We start from the raw sequence: 21,195 nt of genomic DNA, 5'->3' as shown, positions 1-21,195 counted from the left end.
TGCAAATATTTCTTAGAAGATTGTAGATAGATAAACTAACCTACAGCTTGTGCATATACATTATATACAGTAACATCAGCAATCAATCATTCTAGTAAATAAGCTATGGTATGAAATAGGATAATGATTTCAATATATCATATACCCTCCTGAAAAGAAGTTGTTTCATTTATTATTATACAAAACAAGTTGCATTTATTGTGCTCCAAAGAAGTCAACCTGTATTGAACAACTTTTTATACAACAATGAATAAAATTATAAATTCAAGTACATTTGATAAATTATAGCAGTTTTTATTTAAATATTATCATTTCCTGATAAAGCAGGTTGATAATCTTCAACCTCATATCACATGGCTCTGTAGGGTCCTTGTGATTTAAGGTATTGGATGACCAAAGAGGGCCCCGATGAAACAACTTCAGGAGGCAGTGATGTCAAGGGGCAATTCTCAATGCTCATAATCTGCAAGCTTACACACAATGCCAGCTCAAATGGAAGATTGCACAAATTAGGATTGTCATTAAGATATAATGATTCTAGATTCTCAAGTGTACCAATTTCCTCAGGCAAATACTGCAAGTTATTTTCACCTACACTTAAGTATGTTAAGTTTACCAAGTGACCAATTGATCGGGGCAGTGATATCAGTTGATTAGATTGCACTACTAACTTCTTCAATTCTTGTAGAAATCCTATTTCATTAGGAAGCACTTCAATCTTGTTTTCTTCCAAATCCAAAACTCGAAGTTTTCTCAAATTCCCAATACTAGGTGGAATGCGTTTTAGCAGATTGTTTGATAATGTTAGAACTTCTAAATTCACTAAACTTTGAATATCATCCGGCAGTTTAACCAATTGGTTAGTACCTAAATTGAGTTCTACCATATTCACCCATGTCCCAATATCCAGTGGTAAGGATGAAAGCAAATTCTCTTTCATATTCAATTTAGTTAGGTTTCTAGCCCTTGAAAAAATCCCATAAGGTATTTTGTCTATCTGGTTGTGTTCAAGATTTATTGAAGATACACTTGTGAATTGTGCTGGTCCACCACTTGGGTAACTCATGAAGGAATTTCGAGATAACGTCAAACTAGTGAGCTCTGTCAAACTACATAGAAGACCTTCCGGTAATTGGGATATAGAATTTCCTTCAACGTTAAATTCATCCATGTGCTTGCAATTGCTCAGTGAGGCAGGTATAGCATTAAGCCTGTTATATCGAAGACCAATGCGGTTCAATGCTTGAAGATTTCCAATTGTCTCAGGAATATCTAACAAATCATTATGCTGGAGATCTAATGTGGACAGATTAACACAGTTTCCGATTTCCTGAGGCAAATGCTCCAAATGGTTATGAGAAACATCAAAAGTAACCAAGTTTACCAATTTTCCAATTCCTGAAGATAATTCTTTAATTTTATTTTCTCTTAAACTCAACATAGTAAGGTTTGTGAGATTAGCAATGCCATCTCCTACTACTCTAATTCTATTAAATCTTAAAAAGAGTGTAGTTAGAGATGTCAATCTATAAACAACTTCTGGTATATCACTCAATTTGTTATGTCGCAAATCCAACACTTTCAGGCATCTCAAATTAGCTAATGAATCTGGTAAACTTGTAAGAGAATTTTCATTCAGAGCTAATGTCTGCAAGTTAGTTAAACAACCAAATTCTGCAGGAAGGGCCACTAACTTATTTCCATATAAATAAAATTCTACTAGATGTGTCAAATCTCTTACATTTGGTGGCAATGATGTTATAGAGGATTTGCTCAAATCTAGCCTTTTCACGCCTTCATCCCGACATCTAATGAATTCCTTAATAACATCAAGATCTGCCTGAATTGGTTTATTTTTTCGAGCTGTGGGTTTAGGTTTGTTTGATTCGGGATGTTTCACAGTAACAACCTTGGGTCGTGCTCCCTCTGTGTTTGTTAAAGAAGCCGCAGATAACTTTTTTTCCCTCATACCGTGATATTTTTCTCTCGGGCTTACTGTAATCGGTACTGTATCTAATGATTCCGAGTTTTCTCTTGATGAATTGTCAAGATTCATTCCGCAGTTTACACAGTATCTGATTGCTACACAAATTTCCAGTGGTATGATTTATAATTTCAATTAATAGTAAAACATTACAATTTTTTTATCGCTAAACTTCTACGAAAAACAATCAATACCTATTTTGAGAAATGTGTTTCACAGAATGACAATTTTACACAAAGACTTTTTCATTCAAGTATATAGTTAGAATCACAGAGAGCCTTCACACCTTTGCTATAAATAAGTTCACTTGAAATAATTTAAAATGTATTCAATTTAATAGTTAAAGCTTCAATAAAACGCATTTAATGATTTTACATCGCAAAATTTCCACAGATAAGAATTGACATACTAATGGTCCTTATACATATACAATGTAATACTTCCAATTATTTTCCAGATTATTTATCCTCGTGTGGATATCTTTTAAAAAAATATTTTTTACTTTTTAAATAATATTTTTCTTACAAATACATAGTGTATTAGAAAGTATACTTATAAATTTATAATACGTCAAATTAAACAATATAAACTTTCTAGGAAATACTGAATAACGCAGACTAATTCACCAAGGGGTGATAATTATACTTCAGATTCTTATAGTTAGATTAACCCATGAAAGATAAGCTTTGCATACGAATTCATTCTAAAGTAAGTAACTGAAGGAAATAATTAGTATTTCGCAAAGACATAAGCAACTATGCATACATCAAAAAGGAAGTGCCGACTGTCTAGTTGCTTTCAAAATTATATTATATCAAATTCATGTATTGGTAAATGTAATTATCAATTTAAATTCTCCTAGTTTGGCAACGAAATTACACTAGATAAACAGTCAGACAAATACAGTATCGCATTTATAGTATTAGTATAACGATACTCCTATACTATGTAAATTTAAAAAAAAACTTTATACTTTTATTATATACAATAAAATAAAATCAGATGGAGTTTTGTGATATTGTAGTTATTAAGCCATGACCTAGTATTTGTAACTTTAAATATAGTATGGATTTTTTTTAATATTTGCGCCTTTGCTTAATTTTAAAAGATTAAGGAATGTCAAGATGTGTCAAAGTCAAAATCTGTAGGATATTACAATTCTCAACGCTGAAGCAATTCTAGACAAGAAGTGTATAGTTAGCGTACTGTTTGTATTTGTAACAAGACAATTAATTTTTATTAAAAATGGATAAAAGTAAAGAGAAAGAAGAGCAAAGTATTATGGACAAGTCCATGAGATCGGTTTTTGGTAAAGTAGCAATAATTCGGTAATATAACACAGTACTAGTATTTATTTAGGATCGGTATGATATTGTATGTTATTTTCAGTGGGTAATATTCCTTACGAAGCCACGGAGGAGAAATTAAAAGATATATTTAGTGAAGTCGGTCCTGTTTTATCATTTAAATTAGTATTTGATCGTGAGACCGGCAAGCCGAAAGGTTATGGGTTTTGTGAATATAAAGATCAAGAAACAGCTCTTAGCGCTATGAGAAATCTAAATGGATATGAAATTGGTGGCCGTTCACTTAGAGTTGATAATGCTTGTACGGAAAAATCGAGAATGGAAATGCAAGCATTAATGCAAGGACCGCAGGTAATATTAACATTTTTCTGAATTATTACTATTCTATTAAGGTACACAAGTATCTAAATGTAAAGAATAATCTTGTATAAATAAAAAGTCAATCAAACGCTTCCAGCTATGCTATATAACTAGTTTTTATTATTATATTTTTAGATGTTATACATCACTATTTTACTAACCAACTATCCGTTTTAATTTCCATTCCAAAATACTCAACCTTCATTGACATTTTAAATAAACTTTTTATGCAACTCCTACTAAATACTAGATTATTAAAAATCTTGACTAATTTCTATCATTTTGAAGTCAAAGTTGTTAATTTGTCTTTATTTGTTGATATAATTGTTTGTTTTTACCTACATTACCTGGATACCTCTTAATTATTGTCAAATGTTATTTTTACAGATTGAGAATCCATATGGTGATCCTGTTGACCCAGATAAAGCTCCAGAAGCTATTAGTAAAGCTGTTGCTACATTACCTCCTGAGCAAATGTTTGAGCTTATGAAGCAAATGAAACTGTGTATTCAGGTAAATTTCCAGCATTAAAGTTTTTAGTTCAATGAAAAAAGATTATCAATATCTCTATATTTTTATTAGTAACAATAGTTTAGTAAAGCTATAAAAATATTGTTATACAACTGATTTTAAACTTATGTTAACTATTTCTTATTTCTATTCTATAATTTGATGTTTATAGAATAACCCAACTGAAGCAAGGAACATGCTGTTACAAAACCCACAACTAGCTTATGCATTGTTGCAAGCTCAAGTAATAATGAGGATTGTTGACCCCGCAACAGCAGTTGTAAGTAATATCTACTGCCTAGTAGTTAATTATCATCCTAATATTGTAAATGCATCAATGTGGTCTAAAATAATTAATTAGCTTCTAATATTATTAGTTGTTACATTTTTTTCAGCGTTATGCTTTCTCTATTCATAAAAAACCTTGTTGATGCGTACCAAGATATATCTCGATGACTCTGTATTCAGTTATCTCATCTATTAGTGGTGTCTCCACTAAATCTTCTTGAAAATTATTTTACTGATACGGGGATGCAATGGTCACCAAATTGTAGTCTTTGTATTTTACTGACACACATGCAACACAATATGAATGATTTTGAATATTTTAATCTATGTTAAATTTCTTAATCAATATTGGGTATCTTTTTAGAGCATGCTCCATCCAAGCAATCCAGTACCACCTGTTTTGCAACCAGGAGATAAGCCACCACCAACCACTACCTATATGCCTACCAGTCAATCACAGGGTAAACTTATTTTTACTGTATTATTAATAATAAATTTCAAGTAAAATGTCATTAAGTAAAAAAATATATATAGAATGTTATTATCTATAATAAGGATTAATTTATTTCAGCCCAACAACCGCCATTGTTAAATAACCCCCCACCACCACAAAATCAATATGTCCGTAAGTAAAATTGATTATTATTTATATTAATTAGTAACAAGTTGCTCTATTTTAAAAATATGCAGTCCATTAATTTCAGAATTATAGTTAAAGCAGTTGTTCACGAAAAACTTAAGATATTAGGTTCATTATATTAAGAAGCATATTTTTTATGCAGTGGTCTTGCAGTAAACTATTTCTGTGTAAGCTTTGGTTCTTATTGTCACCTGCATCCAATTTAAATTATACAAACCTACAATACACTTTGCTTGTTAGTTGACAATTACAGTTAATTTCTTTCTAAAGCTTCAAATGCTAGTGTTAAACTTGTTAAAATAATCTAATGCAAAATAGGCAGTTCGTAGGATTAGCATGTATAATCAAAATATTTTTTATTCTAATTCATATATAATTAGGTGAAACTACTTTCCTATTTTCTTAACTTAATGATAACAATAAATGATCAGTGTCATTTATTGTTATCAATAGTGTTGGATTTTAAAATGTTAAGTCCAATTAAAATATATTCTCAAAGTAAAGTCATTATTATATTGTACAAGTTAGAAATTTTAACATGTTAAGTCCAATTAAAATATATTCTCAAAGTAAAATCTTTATTATATTGTACAAATCAGAAAAGATAAATAGGTATTGAGCCACTAGTATGTCTATGTGGGCTCCCTCGTGGCTAGAACCAGATCAGGTCTACGTAAAAGTATTGAGTTTTTACTATGCAATTTCTCAGTAACAGCCTGTAGTCTGGAAGTTGAAAGTGCATACTCTCTCATGGCTCAAGCTTGGTTCCAATGTGGTTCGGGTTATGAGACTGCAAATGTATTTGCTCACACTTTGCACTGTAGTACATATTATGCGTAATTGGCTGATCTCCCTTGAGAGTGACCGCCCTTGCCAAAACTTGACGGCATCGTCGTTATGTCAACTGTCTAGACCTATTTTTTGAGCTTACACTCCCGTGCCCCAAAAAGCCCGGAACAAATTCCATCGGATTATGAGAATACAAATATATCAGCTCACACTAGGCACTGTAGTATATTATGCGTAATTGGCTGATCTGCCTTGAAAGTGACTGCCCTTGCCAAAACTTGACGGCATCGTCGTTATGTCAACTGTCTAGACTTTTTTTTTGAGCTTACACTCCCGTGCCCCAAAAAGCCCGGAACAAATTCCATCGTATTATGAGAATACAAATATATCAGCTCACACTAGGCACTGTAGTATATTATGCGTAATTGGCTGATATCCCTTGAAAGTGACCACCGTTGCCAAAGACAGTCAGCACGGCATCATTATTATTATTTATGTCCAATGTCAAGGCGTTTTTGAGGATACCTGATAATAATTATTTTTATTTTACTCAGCTCGTCCACCGATGCAGATGCAATCAATGGGCGGTATGGATGTGGATCTGCGCAGTTCTCGTGCGCCTGCGCCCCTTTTGGACCAAGACATGCGCAGCTTGCCGCCCATGCCACACCCCGTACCGCCGCCCGCCTCGCACCCGCCCCCGCAGGACACGTACGTACCTCGTAATCATATTCAACAACAGCCTGTAAATTCCCACTGCTGGGCTAAAGGCCTCCTCTCCCTTTGAGGAGAAGGTTTGGAACATATTCCACCACGCTGTTCCAATGCGGGTTGGTGGAATACACATGTGCCAGAGTTTCTATGAAATTTGTCACATGCAGGTTTCCTCACGATGTTTTCCTTCACCGCTGAGCACGAGATGAATTATAAAGAAAAATTAAGCACATGAAACAGCGGTGCTTGCCTGGGTTTGAACCCGCAATCATCGGTTAAGATGCACGCGTTCTAACCACTGGGCCATCTCGACTCGTAATCATATTATTATTAACTTATGTTTTTTTTTTAAGTATAGAGAATTTAATTAATCAAAAAAAATATTTATGGAATTTAAAGAGCCCGTTTGTAATATATATGTGCTGTATTGACAATAATATGCAAACTAAACCAAAGTTTATCAATAATTAACTAAATAACGCCTGTCACGTAACTATACCATTATTTTGCAATACCAAAAAGATTTTTTTTACCTTTAAAATACGCATATATATTGCTTAAATAAAATAAAAAACTCATTTATTAAGATGATATCATATTTTATGATTCATTAAAAGATTTATGTAATTTAAATTTTGAAGACTTGCCCAAACAACGGAGGTACAAGAAATGTAAGTCGTATTTTATAAATCTCATGTTGTTTCATTGTGTGGAATATTATTTAATTTAAACAAGTCAAAATAGTCTTAATGTTTGTTTTTGGGTGTTAATTTGGCTGTATATCATGATTAACATTGTTCGACGGGAATAAAAGACTTGTTATTAGTTTAAGCAGAATAATAAATTTTACCTTTTGGTAGTAATCTTTCCAATTTTATTTAGATGCTGATCACTAATTTATTGTATCGCTAAAACGTTATATTTTGATTTGCTATATTCTAGTTTGATGGATAATAAAACAGGCACAAGGGACATAACATTGTACGATGCCAGTATCTGTAGAGAAGTGTACCACTGTGGCCGATTTCCTCTTTTTCCTTCTTAAAATGAAAATACATGTACATATAGTTAATCCTGTCAAATTAATTTAAAGATTTAATATAAGTTCAAGTTCATTGAATTTGTGGATAATTTTATAGCTTTTTTATGATTTTTGGAAATTATTCATCCATTTCATATGCTTCTAGATGTTTATTTATAATTGGTGTATTAGTATGTGTTTTTTTTAAAAGATGATAATGTGACATTTTGGTATTTTAAGTTGTTTGGGCTTTACTATAATTTAAAAAAAAAACTTTTGACTCCTTCACTACTACTTTCTTGTATAAGAAAACATCTTATGGATATTAAGATTTGTCTTATATTACCAATATAATTTCTTTTGCATTGGTACAGATTTTATGAACTTTCTTTGCATGTCAGTCTGATTTTCCCATATGTATCTATGTCTTGTATGTCTTTTTTTTTTAGTTTAAGCTCTGTGCTTTACTAAACAATTATTTTATTTTTTTTTAATTTTCCAGCTCATTTCCACGTGATCCTCGTCTCGCTAATATGCAACCATTCAATTCCGACCCGCGTGTGCGTCCTAACGATCCACGCACACAATCAAAGATGCCACAACGTGAGTCTGGTTCTAGCAAATTAAATTTTCCATTAAAGATTTACTATGATATTATAACGAATACTTTATTTATTTTATTTAGAACAAATGCCACCCGGTATGCCAAGCATGGCTCAAGCCAGGACCATTCAGGGAATCCCATCAGGGGCCTCGGATCAAGAAAAAGTAAGTTTAAGAGAGAAATAGTTTCTTTCAATAAATAAATACAGAAAAATTAAAGTAAAAAAATATATGATATATTTTTTTTTTTATTTCAGGCTGCACTGATCATGCAAGTATTGCAATTGTCTGATGAACAAATAGCACTACTGCCACCAGAGCAGCGTGCTAGTATTCTCATGCTCAAGGAACAAATCGCAAAAAGTACTCAACAGCGCTAGTACTCCGCACCGCATACTCGTTTATGCTCGTATAATTTACTGAGAAATAAATTTTGATAACATAATGATAATAAACTTTTAAATTAACAACTGTGTTTTTTTACATCTGTAATTCAATTTGTACATCAGGTACGACAAAATTACATAATATTCTTTACATTTGCAAAATCAGCAAGAGAAATAAAAATGAAACACGAAATTGATATTCATTGAAAACATTTGTTAAATCTTCGATTTGTTATTATTTTTTAACACAAACATAGACTATAGTTTTAAATGGCAACATTATTTTTTAATGTTATGGCAACTTTACTAAATGTCATGATATTTAATATTGGTCAGCATTATTATCGATGTTGAACAGCTGAAGCTCGCAACTTTTAAATTTCTACTGCGTCATTTAGTAGTTTGGCGCGCTCGCGCATTTCCGTTTTGCGTGAGAGTGGAGCGCGTTTTGTGAATTATTTCTAAAAATATATGAACATTAATATTTTAATACATTATTAACATGTAAGTGGCTCTGTAAATTTTCAACAATTAATATTATTAAAAAATAAACTCTGAATAACGTAATCATCTATTTGGTTTTAGAAAATTTAGTGATATATGTACATGATTTATATTTTACTAATCACGCTACTGTAATTGATTTATTCTTTAAAAAACAGTGATGTATTAATACTTTTAAAATGATCTAAATTTTTAACATACATTGAAATATTGTTCAATTATCGAATTAACACCGACATTGAAAGAAATCTATAAATAGATTTTTTTTGCAATAAACAAAAAATAATAAGTAAATCTCGCACGTTTGCTATAAAATACCAATTAAAAAAGCATTGCTGTTTAAATTATTACCTATGTACTTACATTGTTTTCCTAGATCCAAAAACATGTGGAAGCAACTATTTATATGCTTAAGCGTTATTTGTATATACGGTGAAAGTAAATATCATCAAGAGAAACAACGAAGTGAATGGATTCACAGAGACACTGGAAATGAAATAGGGACACAAAAATCTCATCACAAAGGGCCGAGCCCGCCAGATCATACTAAGCTAGTGGCTATGGCGAGATATGTTTTACATAACTGCGGTAAGAACATTTTTCATATTATTTAAATAATGTAAATAACTTTATGGATTATTTTAGTTTTATTTTTATAAATGTACCATATTTTTATAATCAACTGGTACAAATACCTTATTGATGCCGATTTAAATATGTAATTGATATTTGTATTTAAATAAACTTATTATTCAATGTTAAAATATTGAATTGATTAACTATATAAATGGTAATCAAAGACATTTAAAAATAAGTACACATATAAATAAACACTTACGTCTGTTACTTTACTGAACAATTAGTAAGAGGTTAATACACTACCTTGGAAAATTAAATCTCACGTGTAACAAGGTAATGAGCATTCTATTTACAGAATATAGAAAATCTGAATAATGTTAATAAACCTCAAAGTTTTCATTGAAACCCAAAGACTATATCACCTTTTATTCCAGTTATATTAAATAAATATAATAGGAGAACTGTTGTATACTCTATACAGGGTAATAAAATAAGTTATAGGTATTTATTAATTACCGTTAGGAAATTAAACAGTGAATAATAGCTTTGTTTATTGTCTGTGCCATTTTATATTAAGTTAAACCATTAATCAAAATGAAAATATTATTGTTTCGAATAGGCTTTTACAATCAAAATTTAAATCGTCATTTAATCAACTATATTAAGCCAAACTACCACAGGTTCGGAATGCAGATTCCAAACCCGTGGTAGCTTACCGAGAACTTTTTCAATACCTACTTGAAAATACTAAATTGATAAACCTGCGTGTCCTATGAAAATCTTCCACATGTGTATCTGTTAAGCCATTATGAGACGGGGTAGAGTAGTGTGTGGTATAACCTCCAAATCTTCTTCTTGGAATGGAAATACATAACTACCTACTAGAACAGTGATAAATTTTGAACTGCCAATTAGTCTTTCTCTTTCTCTCCCTCTTTCTCTCTCTCTCTTTCTATCTTTCTGCGCAAGAGACTCAAATTTCGATGACTTAAAAAAAGTTATCTATTACATATGGAAAATATCAATTCCGGCAGTGAGGTCGAGGAATAAAGGTTAACAACGAACGTAACATCCTTTATACCTTAGTAATCAACTTGATAATTATAGCTTAGTATTAATAAGTATTATTTTTATATAAAAATACCCTATACTGGGCGAAAGAGAAAACCTTTGTCCTTGTCCGTTAAGGAGACTTTTGTTAACGTATTCTACCTGCTAATGTTTGTTGACGGATTTACGTGTTGCAGAATTTTATTTGACCCATGCAGGTTACCTAACTATATTTTCCTTCACTACTAACTACGATATGAATTATAAAACACAAACTGAAACACTTAAAATTATTATGGATTTGTTTCAGTTTGAAAGAAAACTTAATTAGCGAGAACTGATTAAAGGGTGAAAAAGACAATGTATTATTTCTTTTAAAATAACTTTACACAAAGTTTGTATGAAATAATGTCATTTAATTAGTCTGATGAAAAATGTTTTCCTTTTTTTATACAGATTGGGCATCCATAGCAACTATTTCAACTTTACCCGCCATCGAAGGATTTCCATTTTCAAACGTAAAATCCGTTGTAGACGGGTCAATGGCTAATTCGACTGGGATACCATACTTTTATATGTCGCCCTTGGATTTCACAGCGCGAGATTTATCGGTACAAACTGACCTACGTATAAATTATAATAGATCAAAATGTAGAAAAATCATTTTTTTTTTAACATTTGATATAAAACCTTACGAACAATATACTTAGCTTTAATAATTACAATAATAATCAAATAACATTTTAAATTTTTGAATGTAATTTAATTTGATATGTTTAAAATTTTATATTTAAACTGTAATAGTCTCCAAAGCCATTTATTATTTTTATTTTGGTTTATAATTGAAATGATATTTGTAGAAAAATACCCGCTCCACGATATTAGTGTCGTTGGAACAGACGAGATATTGCGAGAACCAAAAGTATGACCCAGAAGATCCTAGATGTACAAGACTCATGCTTTCCGGGAAGATGAAGAAGGTAAGAATTTTCTAATAATAAAAAAAAAACAAGTCAATATGAATCATCTGCTTGCATTTATCCTGTGTTTGTAATACTGCATAAAAGATTTGTCATAAAATATATGTAATATTTTGAGTTGAATCTTCAACTAAACTTCGCCGAAAATCACACGCACCTCATGCTAAAATTAGTCTGATAATTCATTATATTTACCAATTTATAATGAGCAATATACGATAACACGGTGAACGTGAAAAAACGATAATCTTAATCTGTTTTCTAGTTTACCACAATAAATTATAATCAACTGATTAATTATTGTCCAGACTCTCCTTGGCATGGGTGGAATAAGACTAGATAATAAATTTTTATAAATTAAAAAAAACCGCCTTCAAAAATGAACTAAAAAGAAAAAAATAATCAGTTACATCCATATCCAATTTACGATTTTTTAATCACCTCTCAAAGTCGGTGCCAACATTGCTATATATGCATATAGGTACATAATACATACATACAAAAACTAAATCTATTTATTGTATAGATGACACCATTAGACAAACCTTACTATCGATACAAATTAAATGATTTCAATATAGGAATTTATTTACTTTGTTGGCACCGCCTTCAAAAGGTGATTAAAAAATCGTAAATTGGATATGGATGTAACTGATTATTTTTTTCTTTTTAGTTCATTTTTGAAGGCGGTTTTTTTTAATTTATAAAAATTTATTTACTGCTTTTCAGTGTTGTTTTGTTATTTATAATTACAATTGGTAGTGTTTGTCATTCACTTTAATGCCGTTAATCATTGATGAGTTCTCCTGGTAGTCCACCATCAGCTAGACTTCATCATTGGCATGTTTACTAACATCAATTGCTTGACGACTATCTTAAAGAAATAGAACTAAGCCCGTAAAATAGTTACTTACTAATAGGTTCTGATTACTAGTTGTGGTCTTCATCATCAGTTCCACTTCATCAAATGTCACTTTTCGTGAGCATATGACCAAGGCACTTTGAATAAAACCGAAATCACTATAGGTGTGCCTATAAAATTTGAGGAGTTCCCTCGATTTCTCCAGGATCCCATCATCAGATCCTGATCTCCTGACAATGGGACCACCTGTAAAACATGCCCTTTCAAACAAAAAAAGAATTTTCAAAATCGGCCCAGCCATCTTTGAGTAATTCGGTAACATACATAAAAAAAAAAAATAAAAAAAAAAAGGCCCCGACGAATTGAGAACCTCCTCCTTTTTTTGAAGTCGGTTAAAAAGTTTACATCATAATAAATCGCTATCGATCTTTCTTCCACAATCAACATCATCACATATCACCCATGTAACAAAAAAACTTAATTAATTATATGCATCCTCCTTACGTTCATTAGGAAAAACTGTATAAAATTATTTCGGTACTTTTTGAGTTTAGCGCATACAGGAGGCAGGAGGACTATTTTATAATAAGATATACGATTAGTATATGCTTTTCTTTTGTGTCAACGCTTCATATATAAAGTCAAGACTAGATATCACTTTTGAATGGTATATTTAACTTATAACTGTTTGCTTAGCTTTCCAGTTATACTTGATACAATATTAGTTTACAAACACGTTGAATATAAATAACGACAATAAAATGATACATGTAACTATTTCAAAATCACGTCTTAAACAAGCAATCACATTGACTAATCGATTTAAGAAAAAATAGCAATGCTATATTTTTTATTATTTGTTTAAGATATATTTCTATGATAATAAATTAAAGAAATCACTATCTCTGTAATTATTGACATAATAAGATTACCATTACGTTAACTGTCTCACGTCTCCGTTATCTCTATATATTAATAATAACAATAGATAAATTTATTGCAATGCCTACTATTATTAATTTGCCAAATATTAGGTATTAAAATATTTTAATTGTTTATTGTTGAGATGGATAGTTATTATTATTAAAAATTATATTTTGTACAGAACATCACATAATCGTTGCATTGTTGTAGGATAAAGATACCCCCCACTGCATTTCTGAGGAGGTTTAAGCTTATTCCACAACGCAGAACTTTATTAAAATTAGACATGTACATTACGTTTCTTCACAATGTTTTATTTCGCGGAGCACGTGATGAATTTCATAGACAAATTAAGCACACGAAAATTCAGTAGCATTTCCCTAGCTTTAAGCCCGCAATCAACGGGTAAGATGTACGCGTTTTAATTACTGAGCCATCTCGACGTTATATTTTTAATAATTTGAAAAATATTACGATGAACTTTTACCAGAAATTATGAATTTAATAAATTTGATACGATTTTCAATAATCTATAAGACCATGATCAGATGCTGTTCTATAAGGCTCAGAGTGTTGGGCTACAAAAAGGATGACTGAAAGACAATTGCATGTTGCAATTGAGATGAGAATGCTAAGAGGAATGTGTGGTGTTACGCGAATGGATAGAGTAAGGAATGAGTTCATAAGAGGAAGTTTGAATGTGACACCGATAGCCGAGAAGTTATGTGGAAGGCGGCTATCATGGTATGGGCATGTAATGCCGAGGAATGAGGAACATATTGTGAGGAAGGCCTTGAGCATGAATGTGGATAGATATAGAAGTAAAGGACGACCAAGGAAACGATGGATGGATTGTGTGAAAGACGATATGGTTAGAAAAAATGTTATTTGTGAGATGACGTCTGACAGAGAAGTATGGAAGGAGAAGACATGCTGCGCCGACCCCAAATAAAACTGGGATAAGGGCAGGAGGATGACGATGACGTTTTTTAATATTTATGGTTTTACCACTATTGTTGTGCTAACTAGCACTAAGCCTAATAGTTACCACTTGAGATAGCGAATTTAATACTACTATCCTGTTCAATGCAAATTAATTTTGTAGTTATATATCACAACAAAGAGTATTTGTATTATTGTACATTTTCCTTTCCAGATCAAAGAGAATACTAATGAGTACAAATTCGCAAAGGCCGCTTTGTTCGAGAGACATCCGGCGATGGCAAACTTCCCAGCTGGTTTGTATATTGTATTAACAGATAATATAGTACATACATTATTTTACTTCCGATATTCACGTTTTCCGATATCCATGACTCGAATACCTTGACTAACATATACTAAATGTACTTTATAAATTATAAAAAAAAATCACTATTACCGAAGTATTAAACTGTTAATATGTAGCAATGTGTAAGTACGGATAAAATAGGTAGGTATAAATGTTTTATTGTTCCTTCACTAGTCAATATTGTCTTGTGTGATAAGTATTAACGTGAGTAATACAAATATGACTTAATAATTATATTTGCATTATTAAATGAGTTCAGATTTATATTTTCTCTATTTATGCGTGATACATTTTATTATGAATATATACTGCCTAATAAATTAAAGTACCCTAAAAAGAAGGGTTGGTATAGTAATATGGCATTAAACGATAATTACAGATTTGCAATATTTAAACAACATATCGCTATGTAGGTACATGGTTATCGGTGTAGTGATGATTAATAAACGAAAACCATAATATGTATTTATTTAACATCATAAAATTAAGAACGTATAATATATAGGGTTATTTACTAGTAAAACGTATGTAGGACTATAGGCTTAATAGAAATGAAACGCTAACCGGTTATAATATTTTCTTTCTTTTAAATGATGGATAGCGTTAACACTCAGGCCAGTAAAAAGTATGTATTATATTATAAGCCATAGAGCAGATTTCTTAGCGCGGTTATCGCCATTGTATCTTAAACTAATATAAGGTACGTTTATATGTGATAGCGAGTCTGGAAGGTCCTTAATACCTGAAATACGTGGACAGGGTAGAATATTATGAATCCTGCCAGTATCTATTTATATAGTTTTTAGTGTAATATGATTAATAAGGCACTCATATTATATACTAGTAGGTCAGTTGTCATATGTTAGGCATAAAAGTAGCCTATCTTTTCCTGGAGTTCAAGTTTGCTTCATATTAAGTTTCATCCAATTCGGTTCAGGGGTTTTGTCGTGAAGTGACTGACAGACACAGTTACTTTAAGATTTATATCTAATATTAATATAGATTTTACACATAATAGATTTAAATACATTACCCGGATAAATATATTAGTTGATTGCCATGAATTTAAAACACATAGTTTTCCTTAGTCTCTTCCTATGACTTTCAAGGTCAAACACTGTAAACTTTACATTGAAATATCATTTGCATACGTTTTGCACATGTTACTAAAATAATAATTAGCTTAATTATGTCCGTATTTTTCAACACTATGTTATTTTTATTATATAGTAGGTACTTAATTGGTTTTTTTGGCTTGCGGCCAAAAGTTTAATGTTCAAGAACAAATATTTCTTAGGAACACCAGGTAAGGCCTTGGTCGTATTTGCTATATCAATAAGTGCTCGAAACTTATGCTAGTACACTCAATAGATATAATTAATTAATTAATTATATATTTAATAATTTCTTTAATATGTAAACCACAATTGTTTATCGAGAATAGAATATGTCTTGTTTTATTAAAAAGTTTAAAAATGTTGGCCCAGTCGATACTAACATTATAAGTGTGAAAGTAACTCTGTCTGAACCTAATTTGATGAAATTTGGTGTGAAGCTTAAGCTCCAAATGTCGATGCCATTCCTAAAACATAACTGATTCAACAGTGAAATTGTATGCTATGTATTTATAACTATTTAACTTTTTATGCAATAACCCGAGCCGCTGCCCTTGGGTTAGCCCAAAATCTTTGAGACCTTTTAGAATCTAGGTATACAATTTGGCACAAATACGTAATAAGTAATTATAAATTATTTAGGCTTATGACATAATGACCGTCTTATAGGTCATTTTCATGTCAAATGTTGTCTCATGTTTCTCTTGGGGTTAGTACTTTTATCATTTGTATAAAAAAAGTATACGTTTCATAACCTTCCAAAAACTCGATTATGAAGTGTAGTTAAAGTTATCATTGTTATTTTGAACAAACGATAATATTTTGTATTTTTTCATTACGTATAGTTGTATAATTGGTCTGACGACGTAATTCGATAAAGTATAAAAGGTATCAAGTTCAAGGTTGTTATTTTTTTACAGATCACGATTGGTTCATCGCTAAAATGAAGATAGCGCAAATTGCAATGGTTGACTGGTTCGGCGGCGCTAAGTACGTACCAGTCAAAGACTATCTGGCTTACAACTACACCGGCACCGAGATGTTGCAATATCACAACCAATTATTACATAAAGTTGATAACGATGTTTAAAATATAAACTCTCAAGTATATCGCGGTATTTTATTACCAATAAAAAAAGTTTTTTTTTTTAGAACTAGTGTTGCTTGCATAAATTATATTTTATATCATCCTTATAAGACAGAAAATTAAGAAGTTTTACTTTATAAATCGAGGTTTCAAAATACCTATCAAATAGATACTTACAACTTTTGTACTTTAGAATTTATATGACTGTTAAAATATTAATAATTAATGAGGCTTTTACATGCTAAATAGAAATTTTGACTATCATTAAGTGTAATTACTACATTGAATAAATGAATTAGAATCTTTAAGGCAATCTGAAGATTATTTTATTTCTCGTGTTGTATGATATTTTTGACTATTATCGGTAATATTGATTTGGGCTAAAAAAATTGAATAACAAGACTTTTTTTCATATTTATTTTAATTATTGCCAATGAGAATTTTACTAATTTTCACAATTTGAAGTTTACAAGCATGTTTTTTTTTTAAAGCTTCTACTTAAGAGTATTAAATTATTCCAATCAACCGATTGGAACCTAGAAAAATATTAATTTATTATTTATTTCAACAATGAGATTTTACTTGCTGTGGAACTTTTCGATACAATATTACAATATAAATATGTTTATCCATAACTAATAAGGTAAGTAGGACATTTGCAAAACAACACACTATTATAAATATATTCTTTTATTTAAGAAGTTTATGGGTAATGTAAAAAGTTTTAGTTGATAACTTGCTATTAACAAGTATGTTTGAAACGTTTTATAAATGTCGTGTAGCACAAAATAATAACTACAACCCTTGAAATTGGTGCTATCCATATAAAATATATTTTTGGACTACTATAGTTAAAAAAATGATATATAATTACACCTTATTAAAGATTAATAATACAATGTTTCATATTTAATGAATATAATAATAGTATCAAAAACTAAATAACAATAAAATCCATAAAAAGTGTAAACTTATAAATAAAAAAATATTTGAATGAAAATGGTGCCTTAGGTATATTGTATATGTATGTTAGAATAGAAATTAATAACAATTACCTTTTTCCTTGAACAATACTTAATTGATGCTTCAATAAACATCATATCCTGATTTTAAAATTTGATTCTTATTACGGTTGTGCAACTTTGAGCAATTATTTATACATAAGTAAATATGAATATCATTATTCCATTATTTAATTTATTGAATACGATAAATTAAAGCTCAAGCTATGTCAAATTTCTATCAAAAATTTAGTATTCACAGCAATTGAACTTTTCCATTACAATGCATACAAGATGCAACTGGTGGTGAAATGTTCCCGCTATTGTTGTAAGCGTGATGAACAAGAGCATTAACTGGTTCTTCGTTTAATTTCTTCATTTCAAATGGCATTGCCATCACCTAAACAGAATTAAGAATTGTTAAATTACACGATCAGATAAAACATTACAAAACAAATTAAAAATAATAACAATATAACTTAAGTACTAACTTGCTCGGCATAAATCTCGGCTTCAGTGGCTGTGGCTAGTGAATCTAAATGACTTATTGTCTGTTTCTCTGTTGAACTACTGATATTTTCAGACAATTTCAGATTTGTCGATGCTAAATCAAGGACACTTGCGGAATGTGGCATAGTAGTGTTAAAGTTAAGGTTGCCAATCGGTCTATTTTTACTTCCCATGTATTCAGAAATAGCCACACTCTCTAGCCAATTTTCATGAAGGCTGTACAAATTTTTGTATGTACATATCATCATATCTCTCATTCTACATCGCTCATCAAGCAATTGTTTTACTGCCTGATGCAAGTTTACTGTTTTCTCATTAAGCATTTTCTTACACTGCGCAAGTTCTTCAATCATAAGGCTGTAAGAAATAAATTAGTAAAAAAATATATAAAAACAAAAAATGCATACTATGTACTGCTGTGCAATTTACCTGCTAGCAAGGAATTTACTTCTCCATACTTCACATTGGCCAGCTAGCCATTCTGTTTGTTCCTATTAATAGTTAATGATCAAAATAAAAATAAACTTAATCAAATTGACTTAAACCAATCTAGTATAATAATAAGAAATATAATTAAATATTTTGCTATAACTGGTTTTGATTGTTCACATTTTAATTTTTATTTTAAATTCAAACAACAATTAAAACCAGTTAAGCATAATTTTCATACATTTCTAAGTATCTAATATCAATCCTCACCTGGTGTGTAGACAAATGTTGTGCAGAATTGACTAAAGCATTTGCTAAGTGTTTCTTATCTTCATTCAGGGAATGGACTTGAAACTCAAGATCTTCACCCATCGAGGCCACAAGCATTGTCTTTAATTCCTTATTCACCTGTTTTAGGATACAAGCATAAGATTTTAATAAATATTTACTATTTAAACTGTAACTGTCATGTGATGTTTTTTTTTTTTGATAAATATTGATACCTGGGCTTGTTGCTTCAGTTGCTCTTTTAAATTTTTATTTTCCTTCATTAACTCTTCTAATTTATTTTGAATTTCCTTATCTATTTTTGTTTTATCTGTATCTGTTTCAGACTTATCACTGCAAGATCCTAGTTTGTTTCTAGGCTTAAATTCGTTGATACTAGTGTTCATTTGTGACATTTGATTGATAAGCTTGTTTATATCCATACGATTTCTAGATTTTTTGTTATCTTTTAAAAACTGCCTAGGTGTTATTGGTTTAACAGCACCTGCGTAAGGTTCGTAAGGGACAAACTTGGGATTCTTAGAGTATATATGAGAACTTTTCTTTTCAGGCGTAATTATCTTTGACGGATATATTTGTACTAAACGACCAGGAAGTAAAGATTCTTTACTGCTTGCTCGTAGGACCATTCTTGTTTCATGTCTATTTGTTTTGTTTTCGTTTACATTTTCATTTGATTCCATTCCATCACCTGCTGTTCTAATTTTATTCATTATTTCTGTAAGAAACATTACTGTGATAAGATGCTGATATTCTCAATAATGATTGTAAATAAATAAATTGATTAACAACTTACTAGAGTTAAATGAAATTAAGGTATCCATGTCGAATCTACTAATTTATTTTCAATAGAATAGTTGAAACAACAAAATTAGAAATTAATATTTTTATTTTCTATTACGTTTACGTATTTATCATTTGACATTTGCGCGACTGTCAAACGTCAATGTCGAATCGTAGTTAAAGATAATCACATGAATTAAAAAGCCAAAGAGAATAGAAATTACGTTTGAAAAAAACATGAATTGCCATTGCATTGCAACTTAGTTCACTAAATTTTTGCATTGCTGTGGTAAAAAATAAAAATATATTCTAGCAATGTAGAAATCAATGAAAAAAAACTTAAATACATATTAAATTAATGTAAACTTATTTTGTTATGTACATTCCATTTTTTGCCTAAAGGAGGAATATCATTCGTCACGAATTTCCAATATTCTTTTTTCTAGGGGAGTTGAATGGTCATCACTTTTAATTTACAAGCATTAACCTTTTTTTCGGGATTCTGATTAGAAATGAGCAGATGTATATAAAAGCGTTACTGGATATTCTATCCGAGAATTTGAGATTTAAATTATGCACAATAATAATTGTAAAGGCATACATTAACAGCCTGTAAGTTTCCCACAGCTGGGCTAAAGGCGGGAGCCTTTTGAGGAAAAGGTTTGGAACACATTCCATTACGTTGTTTGAATACGGGTTGGTGGAATACGAAATTGATTTAAATACATTTATAAGGTCATACAAGTATTATACTACAATGATGACAGGAAATATTAGGCAAGTTTATACAGGCGAAACCATAAATATAGAACATCATGACCGCCAAATGCCTTAAAAAAACATGTTGTTTTTAATATTTGATAGATTTTTATAAATATTAATTCATGGCTATTTTGCAAAAAGTGACAATTTATATATATATATATATATATATATATATAAATTGTATGTATGTATGTATATATATATATATATATATATATATATATATATATTTCTAAAAGTTTAGATTAGTTTCTAAAATTCGAAAAAAAAGAAAAAACAGATTGAATATTTAAAATAAAATAAAATCACAGAATATACAGCTCAAAAGCAAATATATAATTGAAATTTGACGGATATATTTTTGACAGTAAACTTCTGCATTAAGCATTCTATTTTTTTTATTAACAAAGTAATGAATAGTAAAA

The 21,195-nt window shown here is 30.3% G+C and overlaps 4 protein-coding genes across 4 annotated transcripts; 2 read left to right on the top strand and 2 right to left on the bottom strand.

Moving 5' to 3' along the window:
• Positions 1-267: 267 nt before the first annotated feature.
• LOC124535015 (leucine-rich repeat protein soc-2 homolog) lies at positions 268-2,391 on the bottom strand. The gene has a single exon (XM_047111035.1). It carries the CDS (start codon positions 2,054-2,056, stop codon positions 350-352), a length of 1,707 nt encoding a protein of 568 aa, XP_046966991.1. The 5' UTR covers positions 2,057-2,391; the 3' UTR covers positions 268-349.
• A 711-nt stretch (positions 2,392-3,102) lies between these two features.
• LOC124535323 (cleavage stimulation factor subunit 2 tau variant) lies at positions 3,103-8,683 on the top strand. Its single transcript, XM_047111509.1, has 10 exons — positions 3,103-3,293; positions 3,374-3,642; positions 4,039-4,164; positions 4,334-4,441; positions 4,814-4,910; positions 5,021-5,074; positions 6,433-6,589; positions 8,116-8,216; positions 8,299-8,381; positions 8,474-8,683. The coding sequence occupies exons 1-10, from the start codon at positions 3,230-3,232 to the stop codon at positions 8,594-8,596; spliced, it is 1,182 nt and encodes a 393-aa protein (XP_046967465.1). The 5' UTR covers positions 3,103-3,229; the 3' UTR covers positions 8,597-8,683.
• Positions 8,684-8,926: 243 nt separating this feature from the next.
• Positions 8,927-17,017, top strand: LOC124535128 (protein CREG1). Its single transcript, XM_047111205.1, has 6 exons — positions 8,927-9,106; positions 9,483-9,694; positions 11,192-11,346; positions 11,596-11,715; positions 14,658-14,739; positions 16,828-17,017. The coding sequence occupies exons 2-6, from the start codon at positions 9,493-9,495 to the stop codon at positions 16,995-16,997; spliced, it is 729 nt and encodes a 242-aa protein (XP_046967161.1). The 5' UTR covers positions 8,927-9,106; positions 9,483-9,492; the 3' UTR covers positions 16,998-17,017.
• A 42-nt stretch (positions 17,018-17,059) lies between these two features.
• Positions 17,060-20,189, bottom strand: LOC124535127 (golgin-45). The gene is made up of 6 exons (XM_047111204.1): positions 20,019-20,189; positions 19,438-19,940; positions 19,205-19,342; positions 18,935-18,996; positions 18,487-18,862; positions 17,060-18,395 (listed from the first exon to the last, which is right to left on the bottom strand). Exons 1-6 carry the CDS (start codon positions 20,044-20,046, stop codon positions 18,252-18,254), a joined length of 1,251 nt encoding a protein of 416 aa, XP_046967160.1. The 5' UTR covers positions 20,047-20,189; the 3' UTR covers positions 17,060-18,251.
• Between the last annotated feature and the right edge of the window lie 1,006 nt (positions 20,190-21,195).

The sequence above is a fragment of the Vanessa cardui genome, chromosome 14, assembly GCF_905220365.1.
Source record: "Vanessa cardui chromosome 14, ilVanCard2.1, whole genome shotgun sequence".
Taxonomy (NCBI): domain Eukaryota; kingdom Metazoa; phylum Arthropoda; class Insecta; order Lepidoptera; family Nymphalidae; genus Vanessa; species Vanessa cardui.
The sequence above is the reverse complement of the archived record's forward strand: the minus strand, read 5'-3'. Positions and strand labels throughout refer to the sequence as shown.